Raw genomic sequence first — 18,477 nt, 5'->3', positions numbered from 1 at the left:
TCAGTTCCAGCTGATCATTCTTACCTTTCTCTTCGCACTGCTCTGGCCAAGAGACACTCTCTAACCTTACTTGTGCGCTACACTCCGCAAGACGTCCCTATCCTATCTCCGCGCTGCACTGGGTAGGAGACACCAACCCACGTCCGCGCTGCTTAAGACAGGAGGTTCCTAACCATCAACCTTACAGACCTCCGCGCTGCTACGAGCAGGAGATCCAATCTAATAGAGAAAGAACCATTGTTTAGAGGAAATTACTTATTTGTAGCATAGTGTACAAAGAATTTGTTTAGAACTTTTGCAATATAAACCCGTGTATCGTCTGTACTATACATTACATGGTTATATGTATGTATGTATATACCAACAGTTCGAGCATACTACTGATTTTTCTGAATTTTCCAAATAAAAGACATCATATCTATACAAAACTGTTTATTGGACTTGCTTTATAAAACAAACTACGTTATTCATATAAGGTTACAAAATTCCATGATCCTGTTTATAGTTATGCACATTGATTGTGTAAAACTGCTTTGCAGTAAGCGGATAATTAACGAACAGACAACTAACATCATGCTTTATCTGATGATGTATCGTTTCAACGGCACCTAGTGGTGTTTGTTCGAACCCCTATTAATAGTTGTCTGTTTATTACCATGGGCAGTTGCGAGTGATATTCAGTCGTGTTCATATGGATAAATTTGGGGGCGTCGCATATGGATAAAATTGGGGACGAATCTGGCATGCGATCTTGCTGTTTTCATTTGCGTGAACCAGTTGAATAGTGTGAAGAACCTGCAAGTATTACTTAAAAAAAAAAAAAAAAAAAAAAAAAAAAAAAAAAAAAAAAAAAACTGTAAACTAAGTGTCGAATCACATGCTCAAGTGTTAATCTTGAGAGAAAAGAGTATTCTCTGTGGGAAATCGCTCAGTGGTTGCAGATATCAGTCGGAGCAGTGCGTCGGACTCTTGAAACACAGTCACAAATTGGTATAAATATTACACTTAAGTCAACTGGTCGTTCAGAAATAATAATTTCTCATAAGATTAAATTAAACGGAATAGATTTAACTGCTCCAGAAGTAGCAACAGAGCTACGGAAGAGCAGTTCTTAATCGGCATCAGATATGACAGTGGCCCAAAGCCTGAACATTTATCGTCTTGGGTCTACAATTGCAGTAAAGAAACCACTCCTTTGAGCAGAAAATATTGCAAAAAGGTACTCTTGAACCAAAATATAAGGACGACTGATGAACAATGAAAGAGGGTACTCTGGACAGACTAATCTAAATTTTAGGGTTTTCAGTTCCCAACACCAAATATTTGTGTCTCGCTCTTTCCGTAAAGCACTTTTATACCGACTGTGTAATACCTACAGTCAGACAAGAAAAAGACAGTGTCACTGTGTGTGGATATTCTATAGACAATAAGTAAGGCATGTAATTGCATTAGTAAGGTGGATTTTGGCCCATAACTTTGTATACAACAGCATAACAATCCCAAACATTCTTCCAAGTTATACAGTATTTATCTGCAAAGCAAAAAAGAGGCTTACATCATCACAAATTGGAACAACTTCTGCAGTCTCCGTTTTTGTCATCCTTCGTGGGATAAACGTCACTTGATATGTTTTGAAGGCTCTTCAAAGTTGTTAGAGTCGCATAGATTCGCAAATGTTGGAAAAATTAATCGAGCAAGTACTTCGAATTTGCAAAGTTCTTTTAAGGCTAAGGATCAGCACTTCAATAAACAAGTTCCAAATAAATTTGCCTCAATAGAAATAGGGCAGTGTATTTTCGATTCTTTATGTGAACAATAATATTTATTTTGAAAAAAGCAAGTCCAACAAACAGAGATTTGTATGGATACAGTGTATTTTGTTCGGAAAATTCTGAAAAATCAATAGCGTGCTCAGATGCATGGATTACAATACTACCAGCAGTTAAGCTTTCCCTCAACTATGCGCTTCAGCTTTAGCTTCGTCATGTGCTTACCTGCATTGATTCAGAAAGCGTTCTTGGAAGTCTACAAAATATTTTCAGTAAACACTCTGTCCTGTAAGATATTATTCTGAAATGCCATTAGCTAATGTTACAACAACAGAATTGTATCAGTGTTGTCTGCTGAATGCTGTGACATGTTGGCATTTGGGGAAACGGGCGCGCTGGCAGACACTCCCCGTTGTCAGATGTTCTGCTCAAACATTCTCTTTATAACGATTTCGTCCAACTCATGCGCTTTCATTAACAAGTAGATTGAAATCAGGTCAACAAAAATTAGATCTATTTTGTAATATCTACTCTGGATAGTTGATGGACATGAACTGATCCTTGCCTGTTTGCATATCAGACACACTGATTTAACGCATACTGTCGTTCTGCTGAATATTCGGCATATCTTGTTGTGTCTGGAATACACAGACCTAACAACGCGTTTAGCTATAGTCAAGGTTTTGAGGATAACATTGCTTTTAGAGTTCTTATTCTCTCTTTCTGATACATGTGATTGAAAACTTAATGTTTCTGAGGCTTTTTTAAAGTCTTTGAAAACTTAACGTTCGTGAGTCTTTTATTTACTTTTTGTTTTAACTATTATTATTATTATTATTATTATTATTATCTTTTTGTTATTTATCATTTTAGCTCTTTTATTTTTAACCCTTGTAATTATTTATTTTGTTTCATTCTGTACATGATCAAGATTTTATTCCCTTTCATCTTTTTAGAAGTGATGCTTTCGTTTACTGTTTTTATATTTGTATTCTCTTTATGTGTGACGTATGTGAGCCATTGGCTATTTCTTGATAAAGCGTCTGCGCTGACATGCCCATTAAACACCTAATCAAATCAATGATCATGATAAATTGGACGTTTATGTTCTATGTGATTGCTTATAAACATATATATTTGATAGCTTTATTATTCTGACATACGTTTCTATTGTTCTTTCTCGTTTTTCTTAGCTGATAGTTGTTTCTTTCAGGTGGTCTGGGAGGAGAGAAAGCGCGATGGAGTGAAACTGCCGAGTTGTTATTAGAGCGTCTTAACAACATTATCGGAGATGTTGTTTTGTCTTCAGGAGTTATAGCTTATCTTGGTCCCTTCACTGTGGATTATAGACAGGTATGACTTAAATTTTGTATGCTCTTATATAGCTTCAAAGCATTAAATGTCTTTGTGAGCTGACAAACATAAATGTCAAGCTATTTGTTGCCTGGCAGATTTCTATCTTATCAGCTGCCATTGACATGATTTAAGAACTGAATTCAAAAGAGTGTCCTATGTTTTTTTATTATTATTTTTGAGCTCGAAATTAATCCTACAATCACAACGTGGGGTTACCGGCGACCAAAGTCCATATAAAATGCGTTCTGTGCCTGCGCCGTTGTGAGAGTGAAACACGATATTTCGTCTAGCTTTAATTCAGAACATGCTGTTGAAAGTGCATGTTGCCTTATTGTGTTAATGCGGTAATTTCAGTGGTCTTTTGAGTGCTGGGGGGTCCTATATGACCCCACGTTGTGATTAACGAAGCATTTTTCTTTTGAACAGCCATATAGCAAAGTATATTCTAGTAAGTAAATTTCTTTAGAAATGGCGAAATCAAGAAGGTATTCGAGTCAGGAAAACATCGGACGCATTGTAGATGAATCAGATGAGAATATGTCCGATATTGTTCAACTGGTAAGTGAAAATGGGGGTAGTGAGAAACAGGGTGAACATGAAGTTGAATTTGAAGCTGATGCGAATAATGATGATGTTGCAGACTTGTTACAATGAAAAGTGATTTATGGGAAGTAAGTGGTACACTAAACCGTTCCATCAAAAATCTACTAGAACCTTGAAGAGAAACATCGTTATTATGTATTTACACTATCTTGTATAATTAATAAAGAAACGAATTATATCCACAAATATAAAATGTATAAGACGATACACCTAAGATGTATAAGATGATATAACATAACAAACCTATCCTAACCTATCCTAACTTCACCTAACCTCAAATCAATTCACCTTACCTAACCAAACCAAACCTTCTTTAACCTAACCTAACCTAATACAACTACTCTCCAGAGTCGGGTCGTATATGACCCCACGTTGTGATACATGTCCTAATGAAAGCACGTTGTGATTATGGGTTAACATCAATTAGTTGAAAACGCGGAGTCTGTGAATGGGTCAATGAATAATAATAATAAAATAAATTGTTTCAAAATATTTTATATTTAACTTTTATATTAAATACATCTTCCTGATATGTTGTTGCGCTATGTTTGGATGTCGCAACTGCCTTGATTTGCCCTGGTATCGAGACAAAATTCCTTGATGGTAGTTCTGAAGAATATAAGGATGCTTCTTGCAGTTTAAGTGGATGAACATGTGGAAAATGCGCTCTCGAGTTGCGTGTTTGTATCAGCCCACAGTTATTCTCATGCAACTACTCTGAGATAATACGAGCTCTGTGGCAAAGCGCATTATTTTGTAGCCGCCAACTTCTAAGCGCGTCAGATATCAGAAAGTGTACGAGGTAGCTAACACGTTTTTAAATATTCACCGATGTCCGTATGTACATCTCTATTCATTAGTGGGCAAACTACGCCAACTAAAATGTATCATTCTATTACCTGGGCAATGATCCTGTACGTTCAATCCATATAAACTTTGATTTTTATCTGACCAGATGTGCAGCATGAATGAGTTTTGGGAAACTGAAGTCTATGTTCCTTCATATATCGTATTTGGTGTTCAGAGCACATTATGATGATTAAAAGGATTTATCACTCACCTCTCCGTTTCAAAGGAACAACATTTCCTATTATGCTAGTGATTCTGTGCATTCCTGAAGCAGGCGATCCTCCTTCATTAATTTAAACCTTAAACTATACGAGTAGTCTCTAATGTCTAAGAAAACACACACAATGTACCTATAAAAACTTGAATGTGTTTAATAATATTCAGGAAAATATATTAATTGACGAGAACGTGCTCCGTCATTATTGGCCAATTCATCTGTAAGCAGCTGAGATGATAGGAAGTTCTCAGAAAAAATAAACATTAATTGTATTTTTTTACTAAAGTTATTAAAGAATTTTTATTTATTTATTTATTTATTTATTTATTTATTTATTTATTAGGGGTAGATAAATCCTCATACTTAATTGAATTCAACTGAGGTTATGTAAAATCCTCAATAAATACATACATCATAATGTGTTAAAATCGAATAATATTTGTGAAATCTATTATAGAACGTACTCTTTTAATGGAGGGGCCGCGGTGGCTCAGTAGTAGAGCGTTCACCTCTGGTTCTTGGGGTCCTGGGTTCGATCCCAGCCCACGCCAAGTGGACTTTGTGGTGGACAAACACCGCGTGCGTGGGTTTTCTCAGGGTTCTCCCGTTTCCTCCCACTTTCTTCATTCCACCATTTCATTCATTACTCATCTTCACCGTCTTCTTTAGCCTAACCGGCATAACCGTGGGACGTAAAACTCAAAGATTTTTCTTTTAATTGGGAAGAGAAGCTTTAGCTCTAGTTCTCAATTGATCCAAGTCGTGGGAATGATTGCGAACAGTCAAAATATATGTCATAAGTGATGATAGTCTAATATTTTTACGAAAGATATTTTGGATCATATTTGTTTTATTTTAATTAAAAATTTACCGCTCATTCTCGACTGATTTCATCCCAGACACAGGAGATTACAGAAAAGAATCAAAAAACAAATATAATATTGTATCAAAACCGAATAAAAGTTATCGTGGTACTTAAAAAAAGGAGGAAAACGGTAATGCGATTTCTTTATTCTTTACTGATTTCAGCTCCATACAAAGTGAATAATTGTGAAACCTTTATAAAAATGTATGACATATTACACCAAAATTGAAGAGTTGTAACCGAAATTATTGTGGAACATATACTTTTTTTTTTTAACTTCGTTGCGGAAGGGGGAGGAGTGGAGGGGTAATCCAAACTATGTGAGGGGCTGAATTCACCACTCATTCTTGATTGATTTTAATCTCAGGCACTCGAGATTACGGAAAAGAGTCAAAGAAAATGCACAGTATATTTTGTATCAAAACCAAGTACAGGGGTGGGGGACTAAAAGGATAAATCCACTACTTTACTTTTTACTCATTTTAACTCCCTGTAAAGAGGACGACTGGGAAACTTGAAGAAAATGCCAAAATCGAACAATCTTTATCGAAAATTATCGGTGAACATATTTTTGCAATTTGGAACAGGGGAAAGATGGATTGACGCTTTCATTTTTGGCAGATTTTAAGTCGTAAGCTGTTGGGGTATTCCCAATGCCATAAGAAAATATATACTATGTTTTTCCATATTCTAATATTTTTACATGGTTTATATTACAAAATTGTTTTCCATGTACGTTTGTAAATTTGCAACTGAGGTAGATTTTATACCCTTTTATACCCCTTGACTTTATGGTTTGCAATTCCAAACAATAGGGCTATTTCTTCAAGTGGAAGGAACGTACATATCATGTTCCATCAATATTAGATAAGTTTCTCGAGAGTTGTCCTGAAACAGATTTAACGATCTTTACTGTTATGGTCTACAAACTTCCCATTTGTATGAACTAATAGTATCTGCTAGGTGATAAGATTAAAACGTGTGGACAACACAAAATATTCTCTTCACGGCGCTTGCATTGATATTTCAGCCTCCCTTGTCTATCTTTTTCCGCTCCTCACTACACATCATTTTCAACATGGACTGCTTATAATGCTTCCTGTACAAGGGCGCGTTAGTGTTGGCACCATCCTTGTCCTCTCCGTTCTCCGTCTTGGTTCCTCCAACACGACTTTCGTCCCTTTTATCTTCATTTTCTTCTCCAGAACAGACTTCATATCCTTTCTATTCCTCAACACTTATTTTTATTACGAAACGAACTACTCCTCTCTGTAATTCTGGTTTGGATGCTGGCACCATCAATCATCTCAATTTCTCCTACCCTCTCTACAAGCAACATCACTTCCATTTTCTATCCATATTCCATACATTTCTTAGTTCTAGCCCTTTTAATGTAGATTCGTTAATTTTCACCATGTATCTTTACCTGTTCATCAAGCCTATTATCTATATTTACAACACTTTGCTTTATTTCGCATCTTATAACCATCTCAAAAGATTTATCTCGTTCATCCATCTTTGTCTTTCGAAGTTACCGATTATAATTGCCAGGAAAGCAATTTTCGCTGAAGCAAGAGGCTACCGAAGAAGAAGAACAGACGTATTACAAGGCGTGAAGACATTATATTCATAGGTTCCGCTAATACCGCGAGAGATCTAGTACGATGTCGTTTTTATAGCCCATCCATACTAAACTCTGACGAATTGTGTGTTCTGATGTGCTATTCAAGTTGCTGCTATTGTAAACAGCTTTTATTATTGCCTTCCTTTTATTAACTTAGCAGTCCTACCTAGTTGTCTGTGATTTTATCATCCATTTTCATTTCTGATGAAAATGTTTTACTGATTTTATTCACTAATGATATACTCAGAAACGCTGTTGGCTTCCATATCCATCAATGTCTTAGTTCTTGAAATGCTAGTCCTTACTGTTGGAACATCGACTTTGATGCCTCGTCGAAACTCAGTTAAATTCTTATGCTTATGTATTTCACTTCCACTATTCGTTGCAGATAGAAGAGAACCGGTAAAGCATTCGTCACCACTAAATTTCTTTTTATCTATCTGCAGATTCAATAGGATTATTATATCTGCAAAACGTGCCTAATATGTATCTCACATACTGAAAAGAACCTCGTGTATTAAATATCTTGACCTTATTATGATCATAGTCTTCAATGTTGTAAGATTTCATCTTTTGTTAATGCATTTCTCTGTTTCTATTGATTCGCTTGTTCTATTCTATGTTAGCTCTCAAGTCTAACTCAATTTATGAATCCATACAATAAAATAATTAAAATTATAAAAATAGTTAATTTTAAAAAAATAATTCAGCTAATTTTTTATAGTAAAACAGGATTGTATTCAGAAAAACTGAAATACAGAGGTTGTTCAGCCTACGTTTGGCCGATTTCGTTCCTTCCCCTCCCGGGCAGAATGGACTCACCCGACCTGGCTCGTAGCGTCCTGCAGTGTTGTGCAGTGGCTTCCTGGGAACGGAGTTGTTTTTCCGCGCGGATGAAAATAACGCACAAAACAGGACCATTGTTGTGAGTGTTGTGTTAAATTTGTTTCCAAGTGTGTGGGTTTCTGCTCTGTGACCAAAATGCCGCCCAAACTAAGCCGGTTTTGGGAAGGCTATGTTGCGGCTCTTTATGACGCCCACTTTAATGTTTCTGTCAATAGAAAACAGTGCAAGAAGAATGCTTCAACATCAGTTTAAGTGGAATAAAAAATGTTATTAAAAAGTACAAGGGTAACGAAGCTCCACCATTTGGATCACCAACGAAGTTGCCTAGGAAGCAGGAATGCACCAAGGCCACCTCCACCATGCAGAGGAAACTTCGCAAAATGGCAATGCAAGAAAATACGTCAACACAAAGGTGTATGGCTAATCGTCTTGACGTGTCTTTGGGGACTGTGAGCCGGACGTTACACCATCAACTCAAGCTGGAAAAAGTCATGAAAGCTCGCGACCATCTTCTCACGGATGCCCACCAAAAGGAACGAAAGTGCAACGCCCGGAAGCTGTACAAACGGCATCTGGCAAAACAAAGGAGGATGTACGTCGTAACGCGATGAAGCATGGATTTACCTTTCCGACTGCGGCAAACCGAAAGCCATCATGTACCGAGAGAAAGGCGCCAAGAACTTCAGAAGGTGATACCGTGTCTGTAAATAATCCTTCCCAAAAGGGTTCATGGTCGTTACTGGCTACTGTTACCGAGGTAAACTGAAGATTCGTAGGGTGGCGAAGAACTGCAAAATAAATTCGCAGTATTTTCAGGAGCAGATCATGCGGCCAATCTACGAGGATGAGATTCCAACAATGTATAGAAATGACGCCAATCTGGTGCGCATTCACATGGACAAGGCCTCATCACATACCTCACGATCGTCCCTCGCATTCTACAGGGAGATCGAGAAGAGAAGTGGCATACAGGTGATACCTTTCAATGAGGTAGGCTCCAGATGCAAATCCTATGGACTATTGTGGATTTGGATTGCTGAAGCGGGCTTTGGGAAAACGGCGTGTGACAATTATGGAAGGACTTTGGGAAGCTGTGCAAAGGGAGTGGGACAAGATTCCCCTCCCAGTTCTTCAGAGAAGCCTATTACAGTGGAAATTACGCTGTCGGGCTATTGTTAGGAACCAAGGAAAACACATCGAGCACTTACGGACCTGACGCCGTGGATTCTTCTAAATTTTTAGGTAAGTCGTGATTGGCCAAATGTAGACTGAACAACCTCTGTATACATTTTGAAGTAGATGTATCACCTCTTCACGAAATGCGTGGTGCTTGTGTTTCGTGCATGCTGAACGGCAGTTGTTTCAAAATGACACAACGACTTTAAGTGTTCAACATGATGGAGCTACAGATGTCATTAGGTTTCTCTGGTCAAAAGAGCAGAAACTACCTGAAATTTATCATAGGTTGTGCGTGACGTATTGTGGTAAATGCATGATATTCACAGTCTATGTAGCTGGTGTGCAAAGTTCAAAGCAAGTCAAAAAGATAGAAACTACCTGAAGTTTTTTGTAAGTTGTGCGTGACGTATAGTGATAAATGCATGATATTCACAAACAAATGTAATTCATGTGCAAAGTCCAAAGCAGGGCGTGTAAGTGTGTACGATGAAATCTGTACTGGATATCGGCGTACGTCCACATATAAACGAATGTTGACACTGTATATGAAGTCGGTCAACGAGATCGTCCAGCAACAATCCAAACAAAAGCGAATGAACTGAACATTTTATATGGCAGTGCATATAGCGTCATTCATAAAGCGCTTGAGTATCATAAAATGTCAGTGAGATGCATCCCCAGATAAGTATGAGAAGGATGGGAACACATTCCGCGACTGTATTTTTACCAGTAACGGATCATGGTTGTTTCACTACATCCTGAAACGAAAGCGCCAGAGTATAGTGTGAAAATACACAAGCTCACCACTACTCATAAAATTCAAGACAACCCCTCCTCAAGAAAGGTTTCTCACTATTTTCTGGGACAGAGTGATTCTTGCTGATTTTGCAGTGAAAGGACAAACTGTCAATGCTGCTGCTTATTGTATCACACTGATCGCCTACGAATAACTTCGCACCAAAAACGTCCCACAAAATCTTTGGAGAAGATAATCATTCTGCATGGCCATGTACGTTCTGATGTTGCTGCAACAGTGTTGCAAGAAATCCAGTCTTCGAATTGGAAAATTCTGATGCATCCAGCATATATCCTAAACATGACGTCATCACACTGTCACCCTTACAGACCACTGAAGAAACACATAGTTGGTCACAGCTTCTGCTGCGATAGTGAGGTCATCACAGTTGTTCGTCTGTGGTTTGACACTCACCCGAACGAATTCTACCACATGGACATGAAAATTAGGTGTCATGTTGGAGCAAATGTCTCAGGGTAAATGACAGATATGTAGAAAAATAGAGAAAGATTTACACTTCAAAATTTATTTCAGCATTCGTGAATTCATTTCTGTTTTGCTGTGAAATGCTACTCCAAACACTTTTTGATATTCCCTTGTAATATTTTATAATTTTGTAATTCTAATTCGCAGCTGAAATATAGAAATGTTATATTTTATAGTAATTTTATCAATTATGTAATTAACTGTGAATTTTATCTCACTAAAGGAGCCCTTCACAAAAAAACTTTCTTCTACAAAAGTTATTTGTTTTTTCCATGACCATTTCAATGATGTACCAAATTACTAACCATACCAACTTAAAATTTGCATATGGCCCCCATTAGCTCCATGATAAGGAACACTGAGAGGCAAGCAGAGCTCTCCATTTGGTGTTTCTTATTACATTTTTCTATCCCTCACTTTTTGTTTCATTCTTTTATCTCCAGCTGTTTGTGATTTATAACCATTCGACATTTTATCTCAATGTGCAACAACTAACAATTAAATGGTGTCCATTCCGTAAATTGTCCGACAGGAAAAGCTCTTTCCTGTAAAAGTTGTTCGCTTTTTCATATTTTTAATGATGTGAAAAATTACATAACTTGCTATTTAAAATGTTTGAGTGATCCCCAGGGGGCAAGAAGACAACCCCGGTCGTTGCACTTTCTGACATTTTTTTTTAAATCTCGCTTACTGTTTTACAGACTTATCTCCCATTGAACAGTTTCAGATTTAAAGCCATTGTACTTTTTATCTGAAATAGCCAGTATACATATACAAGAATAAAGGTAGTCCACAAAAGCCTCGTGCTGTGCGAATCATAACATTTTGTTGGAAATTTAACCTCTACAGACCCGAATTTTTTTACTGCACGAAAAAATTATTTCTGAATATTTTCTAGCTAGTACACTGTATACTCAAAGCTGCCATATGATGGACCCAGACTGCACTTAATGTATTCCCGAATGAGTACTTGAGTAGCAAAACTTGTAAGGATGCAGTTGAAATGTAACGACATACGTTTACGTAATATTAAAATGAATGTACTCAAATGAGCACTGGGGGACCGTAGAGGTTAAAGGTACCACCCATCAATATTTGCAGAACCACTATTTCCTTTCCTCTTTATAAGAAGCCTTGCTTAGTATTAAACATTGTGCAATGTCATATCATATATTACAATCTGTATGTACTGCCAAATATGTTTCCAGTTTCTTTTAAGAACCCAAATATAATGATTTTCATGACATTTTACAATATCTAAATCATAAAATAATAATAATCTGTTGAAGTTTGATATTTCTTTCGTTAAACTATGTTATATTTCGCAACTTAAAAATGAATTATGTCTACTAAGATCTTGCCAGAGAAAGTAAAGAAATAAAGTATACGGACTCCGTTTGACTTCCGATATATCATATAAGATAAATGCGTAGGGAAAACCAGATTTGCAGTTTCTTGATTATACGACATAAATAAAACCAAACTACTTTTAACCAGCTTGTTTACATACACTATGTGATCAAAAGTATCCGGACACCTGGCTGAAAATGACTTACAAGTTCGTGGTGCCCTCCATCAGTACTGCTGGAATTCAACATGGTGTTGGCCCACCCTTAGCCTTGATGACAGCTTCCACTCTCGCAGGCATACTTTCAATCAGGTGCTGGAAGGTTTCTTGTGGAATGGCAGCCCATTCTTCACGGAGTGCTGAACTGAGGAGAGGTATCGATGTAGGTCGGAGACCTGGCACGAAGTCGGAGTTCCAAAACATCCCAAAGGTGTTGTATAGGATTCATGTCAGAACTCTGTGCAAGCCAGTCCATTACAGGGATGTTATGGTCGTGTAACCACTCCGCCACAGGCCGTGCACTATGAACAGGTGCTCGATCGTGTTGAAAGATGCAATTGCCATCCCCGAATTGCTCTTCAACAGTGGGAAGCAAGAAGGTACTTAAAACATCAATGTAGACCTGTGCTGTGAGAGTGCCACGCAAAATAACAACGGGTGCAAGCCCCCTCCAAGAAAAACACGACCACACCATAACACCACCACCTCCGAATTTTACTGTTGGCACTACACATGCCGACAGATGACGTTCACTCGCCATACTCACACCCTGCCATCGGATCGCCACATTGTGTACCGTGATTCGTCACTCCACACAACGTTTTTTTACTGTTCAATCGTCCAATGTTTACGCCCCTTGCACCAAGCGAGGCGTCGTTTGGCATTTACCTGCGTGATGTGTGGCTTATGAGCAGCCGCTCGACCATGAAATCCGTTTTCTCTCCTTACGCCTAAGTGTCATAGACTTGGAGTGGATCCTGATGCAGTTTGGAATTCCTGTGTGATGGTCTGGATAGATGTCTGCCTATTACACTTTACGACCCTCTTCAACTATCGGCGGTCTCTGTCGGTCAACAGACGAGGTCGGCCTGTACGCTTTAGTGCTGTACGTATCCCTTCACGTTTCCACTTCACTATCACATCAGACACAGTGGACCTAGGGATGTTTAGAAGTGTGGAAATCTCGCGTACAGACTTCTTGACATAAGTGACACCCAATCTCCTGACCACGTTCGAAGTCCGTGAGTTCCGCGGAGCGCCCCATTCTGCCTTCTCACGATGTCTAATGATTACTGAGGTCGCTGATTATGAGTACCTGGCAGTAGGTGGCAGCACAATGCACCTAATATGAAAAACGTATGTTTTTGGGGATGTCCGGATACTTTTGATCACATAGTGTATGTGCATATTATATATACAAGTACAATCTTTTTATTTACTTGTGATTCTTACATTTATCTTTAAGACATGCGTGCGCAAGTGGAATGATTATTGCTTGGCAGCTGGTGTTCCATGTTCCGAAAATTTCAACTTAATAACAGTAATGGGTGAACCAGTTAAAATCCGAGCTTGGAATATTGCAGGACTCCCAGTGGATCAATTCTCTGTAGAAAATGGAATAATTGTTTTTAATGCGAGAAGATGGTCACTAATGATTGACCCACAAGGTAAATGCCAATGTGAATATACATTATAGAATATAAAGAATATATCTGTGGCTTGGATCTAAAAAGGCCAATGTCACTTTTTGCAAAAATGAGATGTTCGTCAATTTTAACGCCTACAAATGGATATTTTCTTGTGCAAGAAAGGCAGATATTGATATAAATGGTATACATTCCATACTATTTCGTGTTAACATTTGCTCTTCTCGCACAAGAAAACATCCATTTATAGACGTTAAAATTGAAGGCTATTTCATTTTTGCCAAAAAGTGACATTGGCCCTTTTAGATCCAAACCGCAGATATACTAGATAATATGGAAACATAATCACACATACTAAAAAGAAAACAAGTGAATTTCTTTTCTAAGTGTGAAACTACGGTAGACTTCCAAACTATTGGAATGCAATACTCAAACTTGAAGTAATACATCTATAACTATTCGTTTCCATAGGTTAATAAGATTAAAGAACTTGTTTCTCGGATGCTGAATCCATAGCAGAAAGCCTCTGCCTCTGCCTTACTGCCTTACTGTTTTTGTTGTATGGTGATAAAGATGGAAACCGGAAATCGTTAATTTGAACCACTTCCAGTTTGAATAGATGTTAAGGGAGGAGATATAATCTATTATTGGGAAGCTGAATCGAGTACAAAAAACTGCATCTCAATATCTCGTATCGTTTTTGGTCTACGGAAATCATTATTGAAACTGGAAGTGGTAGTAAATTTCAACCATTTCCGGTTTTGTTAGGGTGTTGCGGGTTGTATTAGTATGTTCTCTTGACACCCAGAATCGATTGCAGAAAACCACTTGTCGCTATATACTACCATCTTTGTTCTACGGCGATAAGTGTTGAAAATGAAAATGTTTTTGAGACACTTCCGGTTTAACTAGAAGGTTAGTAAAGAAGGCGAAACCTATTCGTGGAAAGCCGAATCAATTGCAGAAAATCGCATATCAGTATCTCCTACCGTTTTTGCTATACGGAAATCAGTATTGAAACCGGAAGAAGTACTAAATTTCAACAACTTCTGGTTTTGGAAGAGTGTTGTGGGTTTTGATGGTATGTTCTCTTGAGACCCTGAATCGTTTGAAGAAAAGCGCTTGCCGCCATATATTACCATTTTGTTCTATAGTGATAAATGTTCAAATTGAAAAATGATTTATTTTATCAACTTTAGGTTTGAATAGTGAGTTGACGAAGGACACGGAACCTATTCTTGGGATACTGAATCAATCGCCTCGATATATTTTATTGTTTGTACTCTATGAAAATCAGTAGTGAAGCCGGAAGTACCAGTAAATTTCAACCACTTTCGGTTTTGGTAGAGTGTTCAGAATAGTCATGTTACGTTGTCTTGAGACGCTAAATCATTTACAAGAAAACACTTCTCGCTATCTGTTACCGTGTTCGTTTTATGGCAATAACGTTGAAACTGGAAATGGCTACTTTAAACCACTTCCGATTTGAGTAGAGGTTAGTGGAGAAGATAGACTATATTCTTGAGACTCTGAATCGCTGAATTTTTACAACCTGCTCAAAATTTTTGGAATTAACGAGTTACTGTGCTGTGGTTCATTGCACCTTCACCTTTCGAATAGCAAATGTTTTGGTTGCTGCGTTATGCCCAGGTTCGAACTATGCAGTAACAGTTAACGTATCAGACATTGTTGGACACTCATCTTCATTGCACTAAAAAACTGACTGAAAATATTGATAGAATGGCGGCCTTCGTGTTGAATAGTCCGCTTGCCACACGACCTCTCGGGCCAATTTGACCTTGTGCTTACGGTCGATCACGGCGTATACACGCGCCTGCTATTCAGGTTGTAGAAATTCATTTTTGTGTATTCCTACATATATTGGCTCAATACCAATTTTGAAAGATTCTTTATAGTCTTTAACCTTGAACTCTCTGATGGCTGGGTCGATGCTTCATCTCTGAAAATGAGCTTTCGTTTAGAGCTTCAATGCTAAACTACTTCCTAACTTTTCTAGCTTTCATCTTCTTTTAGTATTTTCCTTATTCTTAAAATATTATATGACACTGAATGTATTTCACTCATGACATATCACAATATACCTACTCTTTTTAATACTTCTATGGGCCGCTGTGCTCAGTGGTAGAGCGTTCAACTCTGGCGCATGGGGTCCTTGGTTTGATCCCAGCTCGTGCCAAGTGAGCTTTCTGGTGGACAAACACTGTGTACGTGGGTTCTCTCTGGGTTCTCCCCTGGGGGGTGCGGTGGCTCAGTGGTAGAGCGTTCACCTCTGGTGCTTGGGGTCCCGGGTTCGATCCCAGCCCCCGCCAAGTGAACCTTGTGGTGGACAAACACCGTGCTCGTGGGTTTTCTCGGGGTTCTCCCGTTTCCTCCCACTTTATTCATTCCACCATTTCACTCATCTCTCATCATCACCGTCTCCTTTAGCCTAACCGGCATAACCGTGGGACGTAAAACTTAAAGATTTCATTTCATTTCATTTCTGGGTTCTCCCCTTTCCTCCCAATTTCTTCATTCACCATTTCATTCATTTCTCGTCATCACTGCCTCCTTTAGCTTGGTATGCATAACAGTGAGACGTAAAACCTAAAGATTTCATTTCATTTTCTTTCAATACTTATTTCTATATAGTTCAATACAAGTCGTTGAATTTAGTGTCATAAAAGAGTCCGCTGTATATTATTCTTCGCAATATGCTATGTAATGTTGTTCTTTTTACTGTATACACTGTTCTCGTATCACTCTAATTATGGAAATTTCAACATATTTTCACGACCTTTTAATAGAAAATTATTCGCCTAACGCGTGAGGAAATATTATTCTTATTCTGCTGTTTATCCTTTAAAAACTTTCTTCATCTCTTATTAACATGTAAAGTACGGTATTCAATATAATGAGTAAGACAGTATTAGTTTACAAATTACTTCAGTTTGAAATTACAAAATAAAGAGAAATTCAGAATTAATCATCTGTCTCATGTTTGATATTTCAATTGATGCTTTGCCACAAATATTTATATTCAAACACATTTTTAAATATAATATTTCAAGATTTAAAAGCATAATGTACATGGTTCCGGGTTTGATCTCCGGAGCGAGTTCTCTCCATTAAAACTAAAAAGGAAAGGAAAAACTTTACTATGTAAACATCCTATAAATTTTTAATTGATTAGTTAGTTTGATTAGAGTTCAGCATCCCTTTTAGTAGCGAGGCTATATGAGACGTGGACCTACAGCTTAACGTGGGACCTAAAACCATATGAGGTCCTTCCGGTAATTAAACCTGGTTATTTCCCGAGAAAGATGCGTACGATAACCATATAGCTACGAGGGAGACCTATACATTTTTAATATTTCTGTAATTATGGAAAAAAAATATTCTCACCCACTCCTGTGTGCGTAGTGATGAAAGTGCTTTTATTTTATTTATTTATCTTTTCAGGTCAGGCTCTGAAGTGGATTAAAAATACAGAGAAGGAGAACAACTTGAATATAATAAAACTGACGGACGCCAACTATTTGAGGGTTCTAGAGAACGCTATTCAATTTGGTCAACCTGTACTTTTAGATAATATCAGAGAAGAAATCGACCCTGTTCTTGGTAAGTTCCTTCATAATTGACCGTCTATTGGTACTAATATTGAATAAAATTGAACTTGCTTTTTGCACTTGTGGTTATGACCGTTTTGTTACAACCCTGAAAGACAAAATGTACAGAATGTGAGAAAATGTAAATTAAATGTATTTTTAAATAATTAATTCTCCAAGCACGTAGACGACCTCACTACTTAATCAAATGCAGAGAATTGGGATGTACTCAGAGAACCTAGTTCTTAATTCTCGATGTCAGCAGTCCTGATTGGGATACTTAGTTCTTTTCTTGTTTTTTGTATTATTTGAGGTAAGAGTAAGGCGTTTTGCTGCATCGGGTTCTGTATCATACAAGACGAGGATATAATATATATCGTGGAGACCAATCTAAACCATCTAGAGAAGCGTAATATTAACAAAAGCTAACTGATACTTGCAGAGCCAGCTCCAGATAATTCATCACCCCGTGCAATATCTCTGAAAAAATAATGTAACTTGCAATATCTCTGAAAAAATAATAGCTGCTGTTTTAAGTACGTTATCCTGTAGTAATTTTAGTAGTTTAGTGAAAACATATAATTCACTGAATAATAATTGGAGCGAAACTTACAACGATAACGTTGTTATGTTGTTGTATATAGTATTGGCAATCTGTGCCAGCTTTAAAAAGGCGATCAGAGGCGAATTAGTAGAACAGTATTATGTGAAAAGAAAAGAAAGATATATATAGAGATATCAAGAGATTATTCTTTTGTAATCGTAAATTAGAAAAAAAGAGTTGTTGCTATGGATACATAATAAATAAGTGTGTGTATAGATAGACATCTTGTTATGTACGCTTTTCATGAGTGAATATTGCAAGGATCCCCACATCACAACAGACGCACGTGTTATTATTTACAAACAACATAGCAGACAGCAAGCCAACGCGGAAGGACACCGAGGAACGCCGAAAGCAGACGGACCTCACGAAAGGACCCGAGGAGGACAAATAAAAGGAGGAACACCGAGGGACCCAGCATTAGTCGTCCAACTGATCAAATCACCTACACCGCCCTGAGGTCGCACTGGACTAGGGGACACCCATCCTTCCCGAGGTCGCACTGGACTAGGGATCCTCTCAACAACAAAGCCTTGCGAAGCTGCCTTGAGCTGAGGGGGCTATCCTTCCAAACTCACCGAACCGGCAGGTGCCTTGGAGACTGCTTTGAGAGAAGGGGCACCGTGCAAAACACCTATACTCCTCTACTTGGACATTAACAAGAAAACAGCATTATTCTCT

The 18,477-nt window shown here is 37.9% G+C and overlaps 1 protein-coding gene across 3 annotated transcripts in view; it reads left to right on the top strand.

Moving 5' to 3' along the window:
• Dnah3 (dynein heavy chain 3, axonemal) overlaps positions 1-18,477 on the top strand; it is a 567,072-nt gene that overhangs the window by 406,656 nt on the left and 141,939 nt on the right. For all 3 annotated transcript variants that reach the window (XM_081731270.1, XM_081731268.1, XM_081731267.1), the window contains exons 50-52: positions 2,983-3,122; positions 13,404-13,605; positions 17,047-17,205. In XM_081731270.1, the coding sequence (XP_081587396.1) occupies positions 2,983-3,122; positions 13,404-13,605; positions 17,047-17,205 (501 nt within the window). The remainder of the gene's footprint in view (positions 1-2,982; positions 3,123-13,403; positions 13,606-17,046; positions 17,206-18,477) is intronic.

Source organism: Thermobia domestica, chromosome 11 (assembly GCF_964235325.1).
Source record: "Thermobia domestica chromosome 11, izTheDome1.hap1.1, whole genome shotgun sequence".
Taxonomy (NCBI): domain Eukaryota; kingdom Metazoa; phylum Arthropoda; class Insecta; order Zygentoma; family Lepismatidae; genus Thermobia; species Thermobia domestica.
This window is presented reverse-complemented; position numbering and strand designations above follow the sequence as displayed.